General features: G+C 37.5%; 1 protein-coding gene across 2 annotated transcripts; it reads left to right on the forward strand.

The window, feature by feature from the left end:
• The first annotated feature begins 968 nt into the window (after positions 1 to 968).
• Positions 969 to 21,843, forward strand: LOC131050455 (uncharacterized). 2 transcript variants are annotated; one of them, XM_057984637.2, is made up of 3 exons: positions 969 to 1,276; positions 1,360 to 1,552; positions 18,599 to 21,843. In XM_057984637.2, the coding sequence occupies exons 1-3, from the start codon at positions 1,185 to 1,187 to the stop codon at positions 21,602 to 21,604; spliced, it is 3,291 nt and encodes a 1,096-aa protein (XP_057840620.1). In that variant the 5' UTR covers positions 969 to 1,184; the 3' UTR covers positions 21,605 to 21,843. The 2 variants fall into 2 exon arrangements, with proteins under 2 accessions (XP_057840620.1, XP_057840621.1); XM_057984638.2 differs by having other exon boundaries at positions 970 to 1,276; positions 18,608 to 21,843.
• The last annotated feature ends 3,371 nt before the right edge of the window (positions 21,844 to 25,214 follow it).

A 25,214-nucleotide genomic window follows, 5' to 3' on the forward strand; every position in this document is an offset into this window, starting at 1 on the left:
GGGTTTTTCCTCCTTGGAGGTTTTCCCAAGGTATTTGTGTTTGTCTCTTGGTTCCTTGTTCCATTCTTGAATTCACTTGATTATAGTTTACTAAATTACAAATCTGATTAATAAACTAGGGCATAATCAAATGTTACAAATATGATTAATAAACTAGGACATGATTAAATGTTACAAATCTGATTAGTGATCTAGGGCACGAATTTAACAAATTTTACATACACAACTTAATAATTAGTATGTGTGAGATTAATCTCCCATAATGTAGGGATGTTCACCGAAACCCTTATATCTCAATTGGTGTAATACATTACACTAATTCTATTTTAAAAATAAATTACTTATTATATTGATGCTATTGAATAGATTGTTTGATTGTTAGGTATGTATAAATCTAATTCCATTTAAAAAAAAAGTTATATTGGTGCTATCGAATAGACTATTTGATTGTTTGACATGTATTAATTGATTAACCCACTACATTAGTTATTTCCACTGGACCCTTTTGCAAGTCTCATAAAGAAGATAAATGCATTAACTAGTTTTAATTTTACATACACCACTTAATAATTAGTATGTGTGAGATCAAACTCTCATATGGAGGAAGCTTCACCAAAATCCTTATATTTTCTATTACAGAATTAATTACATGATGTATTTTGAATTGTTAAAAATAATTTAAATGCCAAAAAAGTTTCTACAAAATGATTTCATATATCAAAGAGTATTTGATTTAATAGCAAAGTCCGTTTTGTAAACATCTAGATGATGTTAAGTTTAAATAAAAATATTTTAATCATTAAAATGATCTGAAAATCTCTAGAAAAAAGTACTATCATATCCTTTGGAATGATTAAAGGTGATAGAAACCCACCGTCCAAAATGAATGGAAGTATGAATCATTCTAATTGAAAGTGGATTATAAATAAATTAAGAAAAGTATCTAGTCAAAGCTTAACAGGAAAATTAGGTGCAGTCGTCCCTCGGAAAGATCTCGGAAAGCAAGAGATGAACACGACATTTCAATGGATATTTGAAAATCGATAACTTCAGAAAGCGAACAATTAAATGATAACTTTCTTTTCATTTAAGGAATCTTTTCATCCTTTTGTATCGACCCTTTTATTCTTTATTTTTGAAACTCCTTAAGCCAATTTTTAAATTCTGTTTAAATTTTCTCTCTAATGAATTTTCTTTTAAAAAAAGTTATCTGTGCACTGCTACGCTGGCTTCGGTGGCAAGGACTGGAAAGTGATGGGAAGCTACGTGACCAAGGGTACAGGCTCTGCTGGTGAAATCCTTTAAATATTAGCATATATACTTAGTAAACTCCATAATTTGGCTGCATTGCTCCTACAGGGCTATGGGTTCTCTTCCTTTTCCCCTGCTGAATGAGATGGAGATGGAGGAGCTTGTACGCCTCGAAAATGTCAAAATAGAGCTCCTCAGACAAGATTTCACTCGGAAATACCATGAGCAAGTTGCGGAGCTGGAAATTGCCTTCAGACAAAGGCTTTATCAATTACATTTGCAGGCTATATCACAAAATGAGGTTTGTATGATCTATCTTTATCTGCTATGGTACTTCTCCACTCTCTTGATGATTGAGTAGGAATTAGAAACTAGTCAAGGACAGATTGGCTGCTTACAGATCAAACTGGCCTAGTAGCCGAGATCTGTTTAAACAATTTCGGGTAATCCCAAATGCCAGTTGGCAACCCCAGTGTTCTCTGCAAACTAAACTGGGTCATTGTTGGAATTTTGAAAAATTCTGGCAGCTGGTACATGGCAGCCCAAAATGGGCTGCCTATCTATTATGAGTCCTGGTGGTGATATGAAATATCGATTAGAAAACTTTGGTACACAGTTTGTTTTCAAGAATTGTTTTCTAATATTAGATTTGTGGTACCTTTTAGTGGATTATTTCATTGAGACCTATCAATCAAATGTACTTAATCAGTTAGTTTGGAGGGGATTTTTTCTTCACAGGCATGAGTTGAATTACAGAACTTCATCTTAATCCGTTTGACATCTGACATACTTCATTTGTAGACCACTTATGGGTTCACCTTATTGGAATAATTTCTATGGAAGACACATCCATACAAGGCTATTAAATGATTTAGCATATAAGGCTAATGGCTTTTTAAACATAATATTTTGCTTAAAGACAAGCTTCAAGAGAGGACCACTTTTTTTTGTGCAAGTTGATGCTAGGCAAGTGGTTTTTCTTTGAGAGAGGTTGATGCTGCTATCAATGAGCTCTATAAGGGATTGGATTTCACAATTTACACTGCATAAATGAATAGTTTGGGTTTGTATAATGTTATGCTGATGCATATTTTTCTGTTCTGCGATGAATTGTTTTAGCTGCAACTATAGACAATGAGCAATAAAACTAAAACAATTCTATAGTCTGTATCTTCCCCAGACCATCCTTCCCTCCTCCAGCAACCCACCAATGCTAATAAATAAAAATCTTTACTAAAAAATGGGCAAACAGCAGACACAATAAAAATCCTATTTTTAAACTGATAGCAAACTCGGAAATATTCAGGTTAAGTTTGTCCATTATACATCATCCTCCCCATCTTTTAGAAATTCTGAGCCTCCTAGTTCGGAGGAATCCAATTTCTAATCTTTTTGAGTTCCTCTTCAGGTACCTAAGTGTTGTTGAAGTCGGGTAATCTATGCCATTTTACCAAATACGTTTTATGATTCTTGAACAGAATCAACCTTATTTTCCTTGGGAAACGTCTGGCCCATAATCCTAGCAGGTTTAAATCTTATATTTATTCATTCCCTGCATTAAAGGGATAAATATCTGCGACATTAAATATAGGACTAATGCTGAATTCTTTAGGCGAGTCTATCAAATAGACTTTCTCATTAATTTTCTTTAGTATCTTGTATGGTCTCTTTATGCGAGTAAACCTTGACCTGTTCACCCTTGGGATACATCTTTCCTCTCTAATGCACATCTGCATTTCTCTTATACTACCCATTGGTTCTCTACAGATTTTGCCTAACCTGATGTTGAACAACCTGGATATGCCTGTTGACGTGTATTTTATACACAATCATACACAGAATAAAATACCCAAAGGCATCTTATCCTCTCTTGAATAAAGTCGCTAACTGCTGAAGATTTCGCAAGAAGGATCAGTTAGGATGACTCCAATGTTCTTGTAAGTAGGGTCTCTACGTGTGGATAAGCACCAGTGGTCGTTGTGATTTGCTGTGTCCTCAAGGGGCCTTACGTTGCCGAAGATTTTGCTAAACTAAACAAGCTTTCCAAAAAATAACAAAAGGATAGGGTTGCAAGAGGTCTAATCTAGTCTAACCCTAAGAATGACTTGATGTGGACAAGACTGTTGTGACGTTTTCACACATCGCCCCATTGCAAATGGGGACCCTTGCTTTTTTTTGCTCGTTTTTCGCTCGCTTTTCGTTTTGTTTTTTTAGGGTTTTGTTAGTCAGTCAGTTGTCTGGATTTAGGGTCAAGCCTTGGGGTTTCGATTACCGTCTTTTCAGGCCAGAATCCAGTCAGTTTTGAGAGCTTTTTTGAGCTTCTTTGTAGGATGCAATTTTTGAATGGAATAAATTCGCCTGAATGATCTATTTTCAATTGGAATTTTGAGTGCAGAGTCTGAATTTTTCTAAGTGTTGATGAGGAAACATGAATTTTGTCCAATTGAGTAATTTTGACCAAATTTTGACTTTTTTGATATTTGATCCTGGGCATGGGAAATGATTTGTTTTTGCCTTGTGAAGTGTTAAAATGTGAAAAATCATGTTATTTTGGCCTGTAGGAGCAAAATCGCTCCTGTCCCTCAGTGAAGGACGGGAGCTCATTTTCAAATATCTCACTATTCCTGCAGAGTCAAGACGAATTTCAAATTGGAAGTGATAGAGAACGGCGAGATCTTTCCATTGAATATAAATTGAAGATTTTCATGAGCACCGAAACGCCTCCAGGAGGAAAATCGCTCCTGTCCCTCAGTGAAGGACCGGAGCTACAAATCAAATTTTGCCTTGTCCTTGCGAGATTTCGTTGACTTGATGATTTGAAGAGGTCCAAAGGAAGATGCTTTACCAAATGAATATAATTTGAAGTGCTAACACAAAGGAGAATGGTCCAGAATGCAAAGTTCGCTCCTGTCCCTCTCCAAGGGACCAGGGCGAAGTACCTTATAGCTCCCGTCCCTCTCCCAGGGACCAGAGCGATGTCCTTCATTGAGCAAAATCCAGGCAAAAATCAAGACAAGTTTACGTCCAAAGGCAAGGAAGAGCGTGAGATGAACTCATTGAATACAAATTGAAGATTTTCAAACGTCCACAAGGGTCCCAAAATGCCCAGTTCGCTCCTGTCCCTCAGGAAGGGACCAGAGCGATTTTTGTTATAATTAATTTTCTTGCCAAGTTGCAGACGATATCAAGGCATAGATGAACGTTGAAAACATGACAAAATCATGGATCGCTCCTGTCCCTCTCCAAGGGACCAGGGCGATGAGGTACGTCCCTTTAGTTTTCATAATTTTGGCGCCAAAGAAACATTTCAAATTTTCCTTAAATGCTAAGTTCGATAAAATTGAAAATCCTATTTAAATTAGCATTTAATATGGCGTTGATCATTTATTAATTATTTTGCCTTTATTAAAAAATCGAAATTTATAAATTAAAACGAAAGGCATTTAATTAATCATTAATTAATTAATAAAAAATCGAATTGGAGCGCTCATATATGGAGGTCGGCCTTGCTATTTAATTAAAAAATCATTTTAAAAAATTGTTTTATCTCCAAGTCGGCCTAAGGGCATGGAGAGGTGCAAGCGCTTATATATGGAGGGTGAAATTGTCATTTTCACATCATCATTTTACCTTTCTACATGCGAATTGAGGAAGACAAAGGTAGTGCGAAGTGTGTTTGAGGAAGTGCGAATATCATCCAAAGGTAGCGCTGATACTTCCAAGGTGGTGCGATATTTGAAGATCTATATTGAGCGAATTTGCCAAGATTTCAAGGTCACGCGAAGGGCGATATTTGAAGATCACGTCAAAGACGAAGGTGGCGAAATTGATTTCTTGAGGAGATCACGTTGAAGCCATCTAATTTTGATTTTGCCTAGGCGATTTCCTTGTTTTGCATTTTAGAGTTAGGCTCTCAAGAGAGGTATGGCGATATGAATTTATTGTTTTGATTTTGAACGTTGATCGTCATAGCTTAAATTTTGAATTTTGAAATTTTGAATTTCAATAAGCTCAGTCGTTTTTAGGAAATGATTAATAAAGGACTTATCATTAAGTTTCCTAAAATTTGCTCTCTAATTTATGTTATGTATTGCAAAATCATGTTTCTAATTTTGAAATGTTGTGTAGGCATCAAATGGAGATCTCATCAAGGAAAATCAAGCCGGATCAAGGACGGTCTTCGCCAGGACGATCAAGTAAGGACATGGGCAACCTCTTTCAATCCAACGTTCCAAGGCGAGGTACATCATCATCCTGCACATCAAGGACACAAGGAGTTAGGACAAGAGTTAATTAAAGATAGCCTCTCAACGACATCAAATTGAATATCTAGCAAGCTACAAGTGTCAGATGAGGTGGCATCCCAGTCATCACTCCTCCAGTCAGTGTGGTCCACCTCAGCATGTCCAGATTCAATGTACTTAACTCATGGAAGGTGGCACAAACTCCGATGTACCTACCCCGGCTATCCATTGGTCGATTTTTCTAGAAGGGACATGTGTCCAAGCAATACAATTTTATCATTGGTCGAGCATTAAATGTTATGTAATGGTTGTAACAAACCCTAATTAGGGTTTTCATTGTAAAATCTTGGCCATTGATCTTGAATTGATCTAAACCATCAAATTGTATTGTGGGTACTATATAAGCCCAGGCATTTCATTTGTAAAAAATTAGCAATAAGTTAGAGATAGTATGTAAATAGTTGGAAGAGTTAGAATATAGTTGATAGAATAGCAATTAGAGTAGAATAGGAGGACAAGGCAAGAAATTGTTGCCATTGATTGTAAACAAACTCCATTTTCATTGAAGTAATGGTGAAATATGTCGTTTTCTTGCAATTTGCATGGTTTCTTGTTGAGTCTTCAATCTTAGATGGTAGATGATTAGATGAATGGAGGAAATGTGATTGATTGATGGTGGAATTCGTATATCCATACTACTAGCAGTTTGTTGATTGCAGACTTGCCTTGTGTAGTCAACTGGAATCGTTCAGCTTAAGCTCAATTTCAATTTGTTGCCTCTTCATTGATATGCATCAACTTGGATGGTATCTATGCCTGCGGTGATGATTTGAACATCATAAAGCTTCCCTTAGAAGATCGCACTAGTCTTGTGTAGATGTTCCATTGATGTCAAAACAAGATCTAGTTAGAGTTTCATCAAAAATCAAGTCATTGCTCCTACATTCTTAGTATTAGGATTAGATCCTCTCTTCGCCCTTATCCTTTTTTCATTTTTTTTCAAATCTAAGTCAGTAAGAGCCTGTGTCCAGCAAAGCAGATCGGAAGTTCAATCATCACATGTAAGTCCCCTTGTGATCCCAGCAAATCACATTATACCACTGGAGCTTGTCCACACGTAGAGACCCTACATCAAAGAACCTTGGAGTCATCCTAACTGATCCTTCATGCGAATCTTCAGCAGTTAGAGACTTTATTCAAGAGAGGATAAGATGCCTTTAGGTATTTTATTCTGTGTATGATGGTGTACAAAATACACGTCAACAAAGACTTGGTGAGATTCTACCAACTTCAATTTTGCCATAAATTAACAACTCAATTGAAATTGATGCGATCTTCTAAGGTAACAAATGATTTTTCAATACATCAAAGATCAAAGACACTACCATGAAGGTACATATCCAAGATGCAATAATGATTGAAGATTTAAGTGATTCAAATATCTCCAGTCGACCACGCAAGGCGTTCCTACAATCAGCAAGAAGCTAGTGGTTTGGAAAGCGAATCCTACCAAAGATCAAGTCCAACACTTTGTCCTTCGAATTAACACACTACTTTGATTGAGAATGATTCAAGGAAAATGAACAACCATGAAGATAACCAAGAGAATTGCAACAAAACACCATAACTTCAATATTTCATTGATTCCAAAGTCATCATGTACAACAATTGTTTGAATTCTTTCTTCAAAACTCAATCTTGCTACAAAAGTAAATTGCTTCTAAACTCTAATCTCTCTAATACATCAATAATCTAATCTTCTTCTCCCATCTAACTCTGAAAATGAAATGAAATGAGGGTATAAATAGCATCCTCAATTACAATGAATGGTCCAGATTGAAAAGCAGATCAATGGTCAAGATCATGACACCTAAACCCTAATTAGGGTTTTATTACAAAAGTTCCCCTTTTATTGCACAACATTAAATGCATAGCCAATTATTAAATTTGGCACGAAAATCTAGGAGACATAGACCAATGACAATTAAGGCGCCATGTCATCTATAACAACCTCTCATCTAGAATCTTATTCCCTTTCCAATGCTCCTTTTTAGCATATGCAATGAATCTTGATACGATTCCCTCGATCTCCGCAATTGGAATCTCGGGAAGATTCTTCATTCTTTCTTCCAAGTGGATGACCTGATCAAATGCATCTAGAAGAGCTGCGTCCCATGTAAGTTCAAGTTCCTTAGTCTTTTCAATCAGGAGCATGGTAGCAAACATCTGGTCCTGTTGCTCATCTGTGATATTGGCGTCCTTGCAAAAGATGACCTTAATCCTATCCTCCAATTCCTGCAAATCCACATCTGTCTCGACTTCGATCCTCCTGCCAAGAATGGTACGTAGTACCTCAAATACTCTGTCCTGGATCGGGTTGATCACCTCCTCAACATGACTGCATCTAGTACTGATGTCCTCAAAGAGAACTTCCTTCATCTGGAGTAAGGTTGACCACTGAAGTAAATTGTGAGGTCCTCCATCCATAATCTTTTCCTGCGTTAAGACCTTCCTCGATGTTTGTCTAATTACTTTCAAGACAGGAATGATAACATCTTTGGTATGAGCAAAAGCGGCCACTGTTATCATCAAGTTATGGATAATCTCAAGAACCTGAATAGCTCGGTGAATGGTCTGCATCATCCTTGTTGCAAATTCTACGGCAACTGTATGAGATTTGTCCATCCAAGTACTCATACGCTGGACCATACTCCTGAATCTCTCTGCCTCACCAATTGATTGAAGGGGAAGTGCCTGTATAGGTGATCTTGCTGGATCCTGACCTCCTAAAGGCTGATTGAGATGGCTGAAATATGTTCTCCATGCACCGACCTCTCTCTCAAGCTTCCTATTCTTCTCCATTTCTTCCCTAAGCTTGTCCTTCAATGCCTCAAAGGAATCTGTGGCATCATCTAATGTCTGCTCGGCTGTGGATGGACCTAGCTCAAATGTCTCTATATCATATTCCTTTGCTAGGATCTCACCTTCGTACTTGTCTACTGTCGGTGTAGCTATCTGTAATTTTCTGGATCCAGTCTCATCTCTAATCATCTTGGACATCTTGGTAGCCTTTCTCTTCTCTGTCACTTCCTGGGAATGTCCAACAAGGCTCTCTAAATCAATCACATTGTCTTCGTCCTCGATCACAATCACCTTCGTTAATCTTTCCTTCAACCAATCTGGGATGGCTGATCTTGTCTCTTTGACCTGTATTTCCTTATGCAATATTTCTTCTTCTCTGTGAGGAGATGTTACTTCGTCATTATTCTTGTCTTCATGTAACTCATAATCTTGGAGAGATCCACTTGGCGACCCTTGAGGTACCTATCCTTCTTTATCATTCTGAACCATCGACTCCATAGACTCTTCCACTTCAAGTGTCCTTTTCTCTTGTCGAGAAGATGTACCGGATGAACGATCTCGGCTGGCCTCTTGTTTCTTCTTGGAAGATTCTCTCTTTCCAGGTCTCTCTTTCCTCTTCGAGCCTCTTGGATGGAGATCGCCCTCACTTGCACTTCGAAGGTTGCCTTCATTTGCATTTCTGGGATTAGGATTGCCTTCGCTTACACTAGCTCCACCCTCAGCTGGCTTCTCTTCCAAAGTGAAATTCATAGCTATGCCTTGCTCTCTCAACTTCTGATGCTGCACATCAACCCATCTGCGAGTACAAGACAAGACTGGAGCCATCAAAGCATCTAGATCCGCGACCTCGGGCTCATTCCAATCTAACCTTATTGATTTGCTTTCTCGATCATAGGATGACTGGAGATGTCTGCCACTGTCCTGAGCTTGGTCGGCCACTCTGTAAATCTTGCATTTCCTGATGAAATCCAAAGGCAATCTAGAATGCATCTTTCTTTTCACTTCAAGATCGTCTAAGAGGTTCATCATAAAATATTCAATCTGAAACTCATGCTTAAACTTCCTACCGACTCTTCCTCTATATATCCATGTGGATCAAAGCTTTCCCTCAAAGCAAAGAATGAAAAAGAATACAAAGCTAACTCCTTCTCTGCGTCATCCATGGCTAAAGCATTAGGGCATACCTCAACTGAATTGCCCAATACGATAGGTACCGGAACTCCATTTCCATGTCTGTGTCTGAATGCCTTCGCATAAGCTGCCAACTGTCTTGTTACCTCAAGTAACACTATTCTGTCTGTCGGATATCTCGGCAACATGTATGGAGGTGAAGGACATCCATGAACTCTGATATAAGTAAACTTCGGAAATTGGATAAACCAAGCACCGTACCTCTTTACTAGTTCCTGTGCATCTTGAGATAATCTGTTGTGAATCCCGCCTTGCAACGTCCTTGTGATGTTCATAGTGAAGGTATCATTAACTAACTTGTAGTTGCTTCCTGGCAGATGATGCAAGTGAACATAGGAATCACAAACTCTGACCTCGCCAGGTCCTCTTCCAATCACTCCTCTGTGAGGTAGTCCTGCATACTCGAAGCTCCTGATCAAGGCATAGATGACGTATGAACTCATGTGGAAGGACTTGGTAGCTTTGAGTCTCCTCAACTGTACGTCCAAGCAATGGCTAATCATTCTAGCCCAATGAATTGTTCCTTTACCCTGAACTATCACCTGGATGAAGTAGAACATCCATTTTTCAAAGTAAAAAGCTTGAGGTGCACCTGTGACTCGGTTGAGCATTGTAATCAAATCTCTGTACTCCTCCTGGAAATCAATCCTGTGTGGTGTGTTCGGTACCTTGCTCAGGCGAGGACGACTCTTGAGTAACCAGTTCTTGTTAATGATGCTTAGGCAAGCATCTGGATCATCTTCGTACATGGACCTGGCTCCTTCTATGCTCTTGTAAATCATATCTCTGTGCTCTGGAAGATGGAAAGCCTCACTTATAGCTTCCTCTTGAAGATACGCCAAAGTGTTTCCTTCCTTGGACACGATCGTTCTGGATTGAGGATCATAATGACGAGCACACTCGATCATCAACTCATGACACTGTACTGCTGGAGGGAAGCCGGCTGCCTTAATGATGCCACTTTCAATTATTCTCCGGGCGACAGGTGATGGCTTGCCAATGTAAGGGACCTCTCGAAATTTCTTTGTACTGAAGTTGCCCAAGTTGGTATCTCCAATGTTGCTCCATTTAGACACGATCTTGGTCTCCACCTCTTCGGTATTTTGATCTTCCTTCATGAAAGCAGGACGACTGGTGGATGCTCCCGCCTTCGGGGTCGCCATACCTACACAACATTTCATAATAAGAACTAGATTTTGCAATGCATAACATAGACTAGATTAAAGATTAATTTTAGGAAACTTCATGATAAGTCTTTGAGTTATCATTTCCTAAAAACGATTGAGCTACTGGAATAAAATTCAAAATTCAAAATTTAAAGCTATGACGATCAAAATTCAAAATTTAAAACAAGGGACCACATCGCCATACCTTGCTTGAGAGTTAACTCTAAAATGCAAAAAAAAGAAAATTCGCCTAGGCAACAATCGAAATTTGGTGACTTCAACGTGATCTCTCTCAAGCTATCAATTTCGCCACCTTTGGGATGCCTTTGACGTGATCTTTTAATGTCCTTGGCAAGTTCGCTCCATTTGAATACCAATCGCACTTCTCCAAAATCGCATATGGAAGATGATAAAATGATAATGTGAAAATGAAAATTTCACCCTCCTTTTATAAGCGCTCACCTCTCATTTACCTCTAGGCCGACTTTTGTAAAATATATCCAAGCGCTCCAATTTTTATAATAATAAATTAATTAATTGCCTTTATAATTAATTTTTTCGATTTTTTAAATAGGCAAAATTAATTAATTAAATATCCAAGCGCCATTTTTTATTATATAAAATAATAATTAAATGCCATCGTTTTTTAATTAATAAACTCGATTTTTTAAAAGGCAAAAATTAATTAATTAATGCTTATGCGCAATTTTTAAATGCTATCAATTGATTTATCGATTTTTTCCTAGCATTTAATAAATTTAAAAAAATTGTTTTAGCGCCAAAAATTGGGAGAAGGGAGAGATGCAAACCCTTATCGCCCTGGTCCCTGACTGAGGGACAGGAGCGAATTACCATTTTGATCTTGATTCTTGTGCCTTCGACGTTTGAAACCATCATCTCCATGTTGAAAGTGGCATGTTTACAAGGAACTTCGAACTTGAGTGACTTGATTTTGTAAATGAATGCCTCCTGGGGTGATATCGCCCTGGTCCCTTGGTGAGGGACAGGAGCGATCTTGGTGTTTTCTCCTTGATCTTGCTTCTTTAACCACCAATCTTCATTATATGGCAAGTAATGATGTTATCCTTTCGTTCCATGCTTGTTCTATTCATTTTTAACAAGGCATTTTAGATGTTTAGATGGATTTCGCCCTGGTCCCTTGGTGAGGGATAGGAGCGAACCTTGTATCCTAGCCTAAATTTGTTGCTTTGTAACCCTTGTTTCTTGTTCATTGCCTTCCAAACGATATCCTTGATCTTGTGTATCCTTGCCTCGTCAAGATTTTGAAGGAAAATGAATGATCTTGTGAAAATCGCCCTGGTCCTTGACTGAAGGACAGGAGCGATATAATCTCCTTAGCTCAATTGATCACCTTTTGACGTTAGATCTCTTTGCATATCATCTTCTTAAGATACCTTTGATACTTTGCAACCGCACATAACCTTGACTAGGCATGATTTTTGAAGGAATTGGCCAATATGGTAAATATCGCCCTGGTCCCTGACTGAGGGACAGGAGCGAATTTGGGCATCCTGGGCTCATCCTTGCTCTTGCCAACTTGCAGTCACTTTCACTATGAAGAATGAGGTCCTTTGATCTCTTTTGGCCACTTGAAACTTGATAAACCTTCAAAACTTAGGCCTTCATGAAGATTTCGCTCTGGTCCCTGGGAGAGGGACGGGAGCTACACTGAATTTCGCCCTGGTCCTTGACTGAAGGACAGGAGCGAACTTGGGCTTTTAGTGCAAAATCTTCATCATATTAACTCGTAATTGTCTTCAAAGTGCAAAACGATGTCCTTTACTCCCTTTCAAACATTTAAAATGTGAATGGCAACTTAAATTTGGCCTCATTTGAAAATTTCGCTCTGGTCCTTGCCTGAGGGACAGGAGCGAATTTAGGCATTTTAGTGCAAATCCTTTATCTTTGGCGATCTTCATAACTTCGTTCTTCGTTAAGACGCTTCAAAACGTCCCTACCACCTTACTTCTTGACTTGGAGTGATCTTAAACTTTGAAGAAAGGCAAATTAATCATCATTTCGCCCTGGTCCTTGGCTGAGGGACAGGAGCGAATTTTCATGTGCAAGCTCAATTACACTTTGCCAACCCCAAAATTTATCTTCAACGATCTTGTTGTGCATCCCTTCATTCATCTATGGCTTGGAATTCATTCAAACTTGGCGAGAAATTAACCTAAGGCAAAAATCGCTCTGGTCCCTGACTGAGGGACAGGAGCGCCTAGGCCAATTTGGAGTTCATTAGGTGTCTTGCAATCTTCAATATGTATTCAACGGGTTCATTTCACCTTCCTTTCTTGCCTCAAACCCAAAACTTGCTTGCTTTTTGCCCGAAACATGCCTCATGAGGAATTTCGCTCTGGTCCCTGGGAGAGGGACGGGAGCTACATTGAATTTCGCCTTGGTCCCTGACTGAGGGACAGGAGCGATTTTGGCATTTTGGTCCATTTCCCTTCACGAAGGCACTTCAAATTATATTCAATTGATAAAACATATCTCCTTTGATCTCTTCAAATCATCAAGTTGTTTAAATCCTGCAAGGACAAGGCAATGTTTGGTTTTGAGCTCCGGTCCTCCACTGAGGGACAGGAGCGATTTTCACTCCTGGGGCATTTCCGTGCTCATGAAATTCTTCAAATTATATTCAACGGAAAGATCATGCCTCCCTTTACTACTTCCACTCGAAAAATCATCTTGATCCTGCAGGGACAGTAAGATTTTTGAAAACGAGCTCCGGTCCTTCACTGAGGGACAAGAGCGATTTTGCTCCTACAGGCCAAAATATCATGATTTTGGGATTTTGATCACTTCACAAGGTAAAAACAAGTCATTTCCAATGCCCGGGATCAAATATCAAAATTTTCAAAATTTGGTCAAAATCACTCAATTGGACAAAATTCGCAATTTCATCATTCACACTTAGACAAATTTAGACTCTTCATTCAAAATTCCAATTGAAAATAGACCAACTCACTTAGCCTCTGGCGAATTCACTTTATTCAAAATTGCATCCTACGAAAGGAAGCTCAAAAAAACTCTCAAGACTGACTGGACTTTGGCTTGAAAACGACAAAACAGAAACCCTAAGGCTTGACCCTAAATCCAGACAACTGACAAACTACCAAAACCCTAAAAAGCAGAGCGAAAGGCGAGCAACAACGAGCAAAAAGAGGGGGTCCCCATTTAAATGGGGCGATGTGTGAAATGGTCACAACAATGCCTCACAAAGTCCACTTTATCTAGGCTAACCTATCTTCCTATAGGAAGATCAATTGGTTCAACTACTCCCTTAGGATTGTTTACAAAAACAATTTGGAAGGAAGACATACCAGTAGACCTATTTGAAGCTAGAATTGAAAGCAACTTCTGCTTGTGCCCCAAAACAAGATCCCACCACAGCATTGGATTCTCACCAACTAGGCTTCAAAGAAAATTTCCCAAACCTCTGTTTACCACCTCCATTTGCCCATCCATCTGAGGGTGTTAGGCTAAACTACATTGCAGTTTACTGTCAAGCTTTCTCTATAGAGTCCTCCAAAAATGAGAAAGAAACTTCGTATCCTGGTCACTTGAGTTGTGATAGTCTTGGGCAGTCCATGTAAGTGCACATTCTTTTTAAAAAACAAATCAGCACTCTTACTTGCATCAATATTCTTCTTACATGGAATGAAGTTGGCCATTTTAGAGTATCGTTCCAAAACAACAAAATAGAATCATTACTTCTCTGAGAATGACTCAATCCCAAGACAAAATCCATGGAAATGTCAATGCATGGTCCTTTAGGTACTGGTAAGGGTTTATAGAAACTAGTGTGCTACTATCTGGCTTTAGAAACTTGTAAAAATCTACATGTAGAAACAAATCTATTTATATCCTTCCTTGATCGAGGCCAAAAATCATCAGTTACCAAGCTATAGTTTTGTCCCTTCCAAAGTGACCCCCCAGCCATTTGAATGCACCTTCCTAATCAAATTTTCCCTCCTAGACCCTATGGAAATACAAAGTTGGAGCTCCTTAAATAGAAACCCATCAACCGATACATATTTATCATAGAAATCTTTGCTTGCAACTGCAAGATTGGTAAGAGCATCAGTGAGTTTGCTAAAATAGAGATCAGCTGCATATACTTCCTTTCATCTCGTCAAAACCCATTTGTCTTGTTAGTCATTGAAACAAGTAGGTGCCACCTTCCAGCATCTGCCACAAAATTAGTTTTGCCACTCACATGCTGCACCACAAATGTATAACTTTATGAAAAGGACACCTATTTGGCATGCTTATGGGATTACTTGGCTTGATAATTGATATATTTCAGTGTTTGATTGTTTGTCAACAAAATGGATTCCCTATGCAATGGACAATAACATACAATTCATTATCATAAGTGCGAAACCTTTTCTTAGAATCATTTAGCTTTCTACTATAATAGACAATTGGCTTGCCTACTTGATTCAACATGCCACCAATTACCACTGCAGAAACATCACATTCAATGGAAAAGATTTTGTATAACTTTGGTAAGGAAAGCATCAGAGCTTCCGTCACCTTTAAGTTGTTCAAAATTTCTCTCAGTTACTTGAGTCCAAGAAAAGGACTTCCCCTTGGTGCAATTGGTCAATTTATCACTTATCCCATTGAAATTTCTAATAAATCTCTGATGTAAGTTTACAAATTCATGAAAACCCCATAGGGCATTCAAGTATAGCATTAATCCTTTTTGTTGGGTCTATGCTCGCTCCATTTGTTGAAATCACATTTCCAAGGAAAACAAACTTGTCTCTACAAAATTCATTTTTTATGAGATTTGCAAACAATCTTTCCATTTAAAGTGGATCAAACACAGTTTGCAAGTGTCTCGACTGTGCTTCCATGTTTCTACTAAAAATCAAAATGTTATGAAATAAATTATAACAATCCTTCGTCTCCCTCCCAAATCCAGTTTTGATGATAGCCACTTTTAAAATCAATCTTGAGAAATTCTTAGCATTGGCTTAGTATTTTAATATGTCATCCATTTTAAATTTTTAGGTATAATTTACATCGGTATTTTACTGTGATCTTGTTTATGGTTCTAGAATTCATGCACATTCTCTATTTCCTCCTTTCTTGCGTGAGAGTAGAGCTGGTGTGCATAAGGACTTACACTTTGCCTTTTGAACTCTTTTTCTAACAATTCTCAGATTTGCCTTTTAATTTCCTCATTTTCTTTCAGAGTTAACTAAATTGCAGATTGATTAGGAAGTTTTGATCCTGGTCAGAATGCTTAGCAAATAATTTTTGCACCTTTTGTGGGAGTTGGATCCCCTTAGTTTCCTTTGCTTTTCAGAGGCATAATACATAACAAGCTTCTCCTTTGTGTTCTTTGCATAGTTCTTTACAACTCATTGATACAAGATATGGAGCTGACATTTCAGATGCCCATTCTTTCCATGGTCTAGGGAGATGTCTTTTGTCCACATGTTGTAATTCATAAGTGTTCTCCTTGCCATGATGGATTACTTTCCAATTTATACTGCCAACGACAAATTGAAGCATCCATTGGTTCCATGTCAAATAGCACTTTGTCTTTATTCGGATTAATTTTGAAAGTAACAAGACAAAGCTGATCCACAAGTACACTATGAACCTTATTTGATCAAAAAATCTTATAAGGGTTTGATTTTGGAAAACAAGAAAGATGTAAATTGTTTACCATTTTTGTACCTACAAAATTGTCCATACATCCAACATCTAGAATCACCTTACATACTCCATCTTTACACTTGCATTTTGTTTAGAATATGTTCTTTCTCTTTCAATCAGCTTCTGGAGTCTCTTGTTTCCTGCTATTAAGGCTCTTTATAGCTTCAAGTTTTCTCCTATCTCTGTTTCAACTTCTTGTGTTGGAGGTTCTTGTGATACAATTGCCCTTTTTGGGTTTTGAGGGCATGCTTTAGCTTTATGGGCTTCCTTACATACAAAGCCTCCAAATGGTTTGTGGTTATGAAAAGTTTGTCCTCTTCCGTTGCCTCTAAAGCCTCCTCTTCCTTTGGAGTCTGATTTCATATCCATACCTTCTTTAGGCTCTTCATCCTTGGCAAGTTTTGAGGAACTTCCTTTTCCCCTAAAGTGAGTATGTTCACCTTTCTTACTCAACAATTTATCCTTACCTCAATTGAGTTTCTTCCCAGCTCTCAGAGCGTATTGATATGCTTTGTCAACAGTAAATGGTTTGATTAGGGCAAGCTCATTTTGTACTTGAAATTGTAGCCCATTGAGTTATCTAGGAACATCCTGCTGACCAACTTCGTGCAAATCCAGTTGCATTTGCAATCACAAAAACTGTTTTGAGTATTCTAACATAGACAACTCCTGTCATCTCAAGTTTTGAAGTTGTTTGAACAATTTCTGTTGATAATCTGCAGGTAAGAATTTTGATCTCAATTGCTTCAAGTTTCAACATCTTGGGCCATGGTTTGATTTTGAATCCTGTCTTCCGTTATTTTCGAGGTTATTCACCATAAGTCAGGATGAGACTTTATTGTTGTCACCGCAAACTTTACTCTCCTTGGGTCCTCTACATCCACGTTTTCCCTGTCAAATTACTTCTCTAATTCTTGTAACCAATCAATGAACAGATCAGAATTTACATCACATTTGAAATTTGAAACCTTGGCTTTATCTTTATTCTTGTGTTTTTGAAATATCTTCTATTGACCTCTCCATCTATCTACTGCTCCATTCACTCCAAACAGGGTTCCTCATTCTTTTGTTCAACTTAAGATTAACCTTACCAGAATGAGGCTTTGATTGCTTCTAATCTTCTAAGCACTTCATCTGCTTTATTCTGTCAATGTCCAGCCATCATCCTACCTCTTCTGTCTCAATTCAAATGGACTCCTCTCTGGGCCATTTTATAGGTTGTTTTGATACTTAACTAATGCAGCTTTTTTAGTTTGGCAGTGAAAACTTTTTGCTACAACTACAGACAATTAGCAAAAAAGACTAAAAAAGTAGAAATATAAAACAGTTTTCTGCAGCAATAATTAAACTTTTAATTCTGAAGTGAATTATGGCGTACATTTTCTTACAATATCTTTCCCAGGCTAGCCTTCCCTCCTCCAGCAACCCACCACTGCTAATAAACAAGAGCCCTTGTTCTGATATGGTCGAATTCCCTTAACTAACTATGGCAGTTACATTTCCCAAAAATGTAAGACAATAAAAGTCCTATTCTTAAATTGATGGGAAAGTGGCAAATATTCAGGATTAAATTGCCTGTTATACATCTTCTAGTGCACTGAAATTAAGACTACCGCATCTAGGCTAACCCATCTTCCCTTGGGTAGATCAATTAGATCAACTACTGCCTTTGGAATTTTTCCAAAAACAGTCTGGAAGGGAAACTTACCAATAGACCTGCTGATGCTGGAATTGAAAGCAAACTCAGCTCTCATACCAAAACTAATGCAGGTTTTTCTGCTCTAATATGAAATTTTTTATTTCCAACTATAACAAGAACGTGGCATATTCAGCACTAATTTATCCATTCTACATCATATGCTGATCCACGTTGAACATGGGTGGAACTAGCATTTTCAGGCCCTGACGTATTTCAACAATAACCCAGCCCATAAAGATCAAAGATGACTCCATTTTAGATTTGTTTCACTTTATTTTTGATGTAATTAATCTCTTCTTTAAAGATGTTTGTAATGCTGTTGCCATTTTAATGTGAAATTTGTATTGTAATTATCAGTTTATTTTTTAATGTCAGATTCGTATTGAAAACTGAGTCCAGAATTACACTTAAAAACTTGCTATCGGCATATCAAGTAATTTGGACTATTTTTTTTGTATATGTTGCTCATTAAGTGGCTTCGCTAGATATTGCAGGTCAAGCCTGGTAAGAAAATGCAGCAGGAGAGTTCAAGGCCTGTTGATTTGGGATTGCCAGAACAAACAGGCTCGTGTTCCCTTTGTAAGGCGGACGACAATACAGAAAATGATCTCCAGAAGCACATTTTGGGGAAGAAGCACCAGTGCATGTTTGAAAACTGGAAACAGGGTTCTGGAGATGGAAGGGAAGGAAATTTAATGCAAAAGAAAACTCAGGACAAACAGTCACAACAAGAGATTGACATAGCTGACAATCTTCATAAGAGGAAAAAGCAGATGAAAGAAGAGAGGATGCTAAGTCAGAAGTTGCGGAAGGATAGTTCAAGGTCTGTTGATTCAAAATTGCCTGAGGGACTGGGATGGTGTTCAGTCTGTGAGGTTGACTGCAATACACAAAAGGTTCTCAAGAGACACATATTAGGCAAGAAGCATCAATCAAAGATAAAAATGTTCAAACAAGGATCAGGATCAAGGTCTATTGGTTCAAAATTGCCTGAACGACCGGGATGGTGTTCACTTTGTGAGGTTGACTGCAACACAAGAAGGGTTCTCAAAAGACACAATTTGGGGAAGAAGCATCAGTCAGCGATAAAGATGTTGGAACAAGGCTCAGAAGATGGAAAAGAAGCAAATTCAAAGCAGCAAAAATCACATGCAGAACAGAAACAACAAGAGAAAGATGTGATTAACAATCTTGACAAAGGAGAAAAGCAGATGAAGGAAGGGGGTATATGTAGTACAAAGATGCAACAGGATGATTCAACATCTCTTGATTCAGGATTGCCTGAACAATCAGGATGGTGCTCACTGTGTGAGGTCAATTGCAACACAGAGAAAGGTCTTGAGCAACACATTTTGGCAAAGAAGCACCAATCGATGTTAAAAAAGTTGGGACAAGGCTTAGCAGGTGGGAGAGAAGAAAATTCAAAGCAGCAGAAATCTCTAATAGAGCAGAAGCAACATGAGAGAGATATAATTGACAATCTTCGTAAACAAGAAAAGCAGATCACAAAAGAGGATATTTCTCATAAGGATCTGCAGAATGATTCTTCAAGATCTCTTGATTCAGGATTTCCTAAAAACCCAGGATGGTGTACACTCTGTGAGGTTGAGTGCACCAGTGAAAAAAATCTCAAGAAACACATTTTGGGGAAGAAACATCAGTCAAAGTTTAAACTGTTAAAAGAAGACTTAGGACAAGGAGACTCAAAGCTACCTCTAACAGAGATGCAGCAACAAAAGAGTGATATAATTAACACTCTTGATAAACAAGAAAAGCAGATCACAAAAGAGGGTATACCTGGTAAAAGTTTACAGCAGGATTGTTCAAGGTCTCTTGATTTAGGATTTTCTGAAGCAGTATGTTGCGCACTCTGTGAAGTTGAGTGCAACAGCAAAAGAAGTCTTGAGGAACACATTTTGGGGAAGAAGCATCAGTCAAAGTTTAAAATGTTAAAACAAGACCCAGGAAAAGCAAATACAAAGCAACCAAAATATCTAACAGAGCAGCAGCAACAAGAGAGTGACATAATTTGTAATCTTGATAAAAGAGTAAAGAAAATCAAGGATGACGTTATACCTAGTAAGGATTTGCAGCAGGATTGTTCAAGGTCTCTTGATTCAGGATTTCCTGAACAGCCAGGATGGTGTGCACTCTGTGAGGTTGAATGTACCAACCAAAAAGATCTCAAGCACCACATTTTGGGAAAGAAGCATCAGTCAAAGTTGAAGATGTTAAAACAAGACTCAGTAAAAGGAAATTCAAAGCAACAGAAATCTCTGATAGAGTGGCAGCAACATGAGAGTGATATAATTGACAATCTTGATGAACAAGAAAGGCAGCTCACAAAAGAGGGTACACCTAATAAGACTTTGCAGCAGGATTGTTTGAGTTCTCTTGATTCAGGATTTCCTGAACAACCAGGATACTGTGCACTTTGTGAGGTTGAGTGCACCAGTGAAAAAGACCGTGAGGAAAACATTTTGGATATGAAGCATCAGTCAAAGTTTAAAATGTTAAAACAAGACTTGGGAAAAGGAAATTCAAACCAACAGAAATATTTAACAGAGAAGAAGCGACAAGAGAGTGATATAATTGGCAATCTTGATAAAAGAGTAAACCAGATCAAGGAAATGGGTATACCTAGTAAGAATTTGCAGCAGGATTGTTCAAGGTCTCTTGATTCAGGATTGCCTGAACGACCAGGAAGGTGTGTACTCTGTGAGGTTCAGTGCACCAGTGAAGATGATCTGAAGAAACACATTTTGGGGAAGAAGCATCAGTCAAACTCTAAAATGTTAAAACAAGACTCAAGAACAGAAAATTCAAAGCATGAGTCAAACTCTAAAATGTTACAACAAGACTCCAGAAAAAAAAATTCAAAGCAACAGAAATCTCTAACAGAGCTGCAGCAACAAGAGACTGATATAATTGACAATCTTGATAAACAAGAAAAGCAGATCACAAAAGAGCATATACCTAGTAAGAATTTGCAGCAGGATTGTTCAACGTCTTTTCATTCAGGATGTCCTGAACAATCAAGATGGTGTGCACTCTGTGAGATAGAATGCAACAGTGAAAAAGACCTCGAGAAACACATTTTGGGGAAGAAGCATCAAGCAAAGTTAAAAATTTCAAAACAAGATCCAGAAAAAGAGAATTTGAAGCAACGTAAATCTCTTACAGAGCAACAACAAGAAGGGAGTGAGATAATTGGCAATCTTGATAAAAAAGAAAAGGTCAATGAAGAGAATATACTCAGTAAGAAGGTGCAGAAGGATTGTTCAACATCTCTTGGTTCAGGATTTCATACACAATCAGGATGGTGTGCACTTTGTGAAGTTCAGTCCAACAGTGAAAAAGATATTGAGAAACATTTTTTGGGGAAAAAACATCAGTCAAAGATTAAAATGTTAAAACAGGACTTGGGACAATTAAACTCAGATCCGCTGAAACCACATGTAGAGCAGGAACAACAGAGAGCACATAATTGACAATCTTGATAGAAGACAAAAGCAGACAAATGAATGGGGTATATTTTCCAAGAAATACTGATTTTGAATCATATCTTGATGGAAGAGGACATGCAGTGCAGTTGTCAAAATAGGAAAAATCTAAAATTTAGAACATGATAGTTCTGATTGCGCAAATCGTTTTAAGGCCCAGGATGGGCATAATAGAAATATATTTTATTACATAAAAAGTACATTTTGAAGAAATGTTTACATCCTTATTTTATACCTGCAGAAGAATAGTTTTAACTGCCATAACTATCTAACTGAAAAATATATTAAAAATGTGTTAACCCAAAAGATGAACCCATTAACATCCCCTTTTAATCGAAAGGGTTTATCATGAAACCAAGAAGTATTTGAACTGCTCAAACTTCTCTTTGCCAAGCACTTTGGTGAGAATAATATCTGGCTGATGTGGAGCTTCTTAAAAAAATCTGTTACTGTGAGAGGTTTTAAATTTGTTTGAACTAAGCTTGTTACTGTGACAGGGTTCAAACTTTTGATATTGAGTTTGTTACCTTCACGAGTCTCAAATTTAATAATGACCCTGTTCCTTTGATAGGTCTCAAATTTTGATAATGGGCTTGTTACTTTGATAGGTCTCAACTTTTGATAACGAACCAGTTACTTTGATAAGTCTCAAATTGGGACTTGTTCTGTTCATGGTGCAGTTTGAAAAAATGACCAAACTTTAGTGGCCAGTATGATTAGTCACCAACTTTTAATTTGAGACAGCGCTGCATTATCACTGAAAATAATATTTGAAATAGCAAATATTGGGTGCAATCAATACATTGAAGTGTAATGTGTCAACAATCTATAAAGTCTGCATTTGAATCTAACATATACATAGGATTCCCCCCTTTGGGGGATGAGAGAGAAAAATGCCAAAAACTTGGTCTATTTGATGGAGTAATAGTAGAGAGCATATACCATACTGAACAAGAGGCAACATCTGAATCTCTCATAGCCTCAAATAACTAGAATACATTAGTAAGGCTCAACATCATCATAAGCAGGATATCCAATATGCTTAACACAATCACATTGCTTAGTAGAATCATTCTTTACGGGAAGTAGATTCCATTCTTCATTCTTCTCAACAGTTGGTGGCTTATCAAATATACCAAGTGGCATCATAGAAAAATCAACATTAACACTAGTCAATGTAGGCTTAATAAGATCTACATTGTCACTAGAAGAATTGTGAGGAATAACATCACCATTATGAATAAGCACATTTTCATCATCAATAATGATTGAATTCTTTTATAAGATTTGGTTAAAATATCAACCTTGGATCTCCATCTGGAATGATCTATCCAACCAGATTACATTCGCCTCATAGACTTTGAAGGAGGATTTGGTAGATAACAATACTTGGCAGAATGATTATGCAAACCACATGATGTACAAGTGTGTGGGTCAAAGCAATTATTAGAAATATATAACAATACTTGGCAGAATGATTATGCAAACCAAATGATGTACAAGGGTGTAGGTCAAAGAAATTATTAGAAATATGACCTTGACGTCTACAATAGAAACAAATTTGAACATGATTGGACTATGTCCAGCCATAATCCGACCTCTTCTGTCCCAATTCAAATGGACTCCTCTCTGGGCCATTTTATAGGTTGCTTTGATACTTAAACTAATGTAGCTTTTTCTGTTTGGTAGTGAAAACTTTTTTGCTACATCTATAGACAATTAGCCAAAAAACTTAAAAAAATAGAAATATAAAACGGTTTTCTGCAACAATAATAAAACTTTTAATTCTGGTGTGGATTATGGCGTACATTCTCTTACAATATCTTTCCCAAGCTAGCCTTCCCTCCTCCAGCAACCCACCACTGCTAATAAATAAGAACACCTATTCTGAAATGGGCGAATTCCCTTTACTACCTATGACAGTTACATTTCGCAAAAATATAGTCCTATCCTTAAATTGATGGGAAAGTGGAAATTATTCAGCATTAAATTGCCCGTTATACATCATCTAGTGCACTGAAATTAAGCCCACTATATCTAGGCCAACCCATCTTCCCTTGGGTAGATCAATTAGATCAACTACTGCCTTTGGAATTTTTCCAAAAACAGTCTGGAAGGGAGACTTACTAATAGACCTGTTGATGCTGGAAATGAGGGCAAACTCAACTCTCATACCAAAATTAATGCAGATTTTTCTGCTCTAATATGAAAACTTTTAGCTCCAACTATAGACTGTTAGCAATAAAAGTAAAACTAAAAACAGTAGAAAAATAAAATAATTTTCCACAACAATAACGAAACTTTTGATAGTTCAAGGCATTGCCTAAGGGACTGGAATGGTGTTCAGTCTGTGAGGTTGACTGCAACACACAAAAGGTTCTCAAGAGACACATACTAGGTAATGTTGATGTGTTTTTTATGCACCTCAAACATAGAATAAAATACCAAGTATCTTATCCTCTCTTGAACAAAATCTTCCCAAATGCTAAACTATGTGATCAATTGGAAGATTCCAAGGTTCTGAAATGTCAAGTTTTGACTCGTGGATAAGCTCAATGGTTTGATGTGATATTGTTGGAATCACAAAGGGACTTACGTTGAATATTTGGACATTTGAATAATGTTGGAACTTGATCATCTGATATTGCAATCTTGAGATGGTTTCTTTCCTAAACTAACTTGAATTGAAAAAAAGGACAAAAGGGAAAGGGTTTAGGAAGACTAATCTACTCCTAGGAATGTAAGGGACAATGAATGATTTAGTAAAACTCAACTAAGATCTGCTTCGCCATCAACGAACAACTCCACAAAGCTAGTGTGATCTTCTAAGGTAAATTTATAGATTTTCAAATTACTACCATCAACATCAATACCATCAAGGCAATACATACCAATGGACGAACAATAATTGAAGTTAAGTTCAATTCCAATTCCAATTGACCACACAAGGCAAACTTACAATCAACAAGAAGCTAGTGGTATGGATAAACGAATTTCACCATTAATCATTCACAATTCCTTTCATTCATGTAATCAACATGAAAGCAAATAAGAAGTAGAGACCATGCAACATGTTGAATCAACATACAAAATTCACCATAACTTCAATGAAAAACAATATGTCTCTTGCAACAAGATCTTGGCAACAATCTTTCCTTCTCTCCCAATCTACTTCTACTCTAACTTCTAATCTATAGCTCTTCAACTATTAACCTTTACAAATGAGAGAACTAAGCCTTATATAAATAGCTCACTACAATGAATGACTCAGGTTGATTCAAGATCAATGGCCGAGATTACAAGATAAAACCCTAATTAGGGTTTGTTACAACCACCATTACATTGGCCAATGGGAGATGAGAGTAGGTAAGATAAATAATATTTGATGTAGAAAAATGTGTCACCTATTCTCTCCTTGAATGATTGCTGACTTGGTATCCTTTGATTAAACGAATGGTGACTGGGATGCCACCTCAGCTTGCCTTGTAGACTTAATCAATTTCCTTGAACATTCTTCGTAATGTTTGGAATTCCTTGATGTAGTTCCTGATTTCTTGATATGAAATCCTTCGTGCTTATGTCTTGAACTTGCTTTCCT

The sequence above is a fragment of the Cryptomeria japonica genome, chromosome 1 (genome assembly GCF_030272615.1).
Source record: "Cryptomeria japonica chromosome 1, Sugi_1.0, whole genome shotgun sequence".
Classification (NCBI taxonomy): Eukaryota; Viridiplantae; Streptophyta; class Pinopsida; order Cupressales; family Cupressaceae; genus Cryptomeria; species Cryptomeria japonica.

Coding starts and splice junctions, on each gene's coding strand:
- LOC131050455 (XM_057984637.2), top strand. CDS start 1,185: ATGAATTTTCTTTTAAAAAAAGTTATCTGTGCACTGCTACGCTGGCTT. Junction 1,277..1,359: donor GGGAAGCTACGTGACCAAGG/GTACAGGCTCTG, acceptor TTGCTCCTACAG/GGCTATGGGTTCTCTTCCTT. Junction 1,553..18,598: donor AGGCTATATCACAAAATGAG/GTTTGTATGATC, acceptor TGGCTTCGCTAG/ATATTGCAGGTCAAGCCTGG.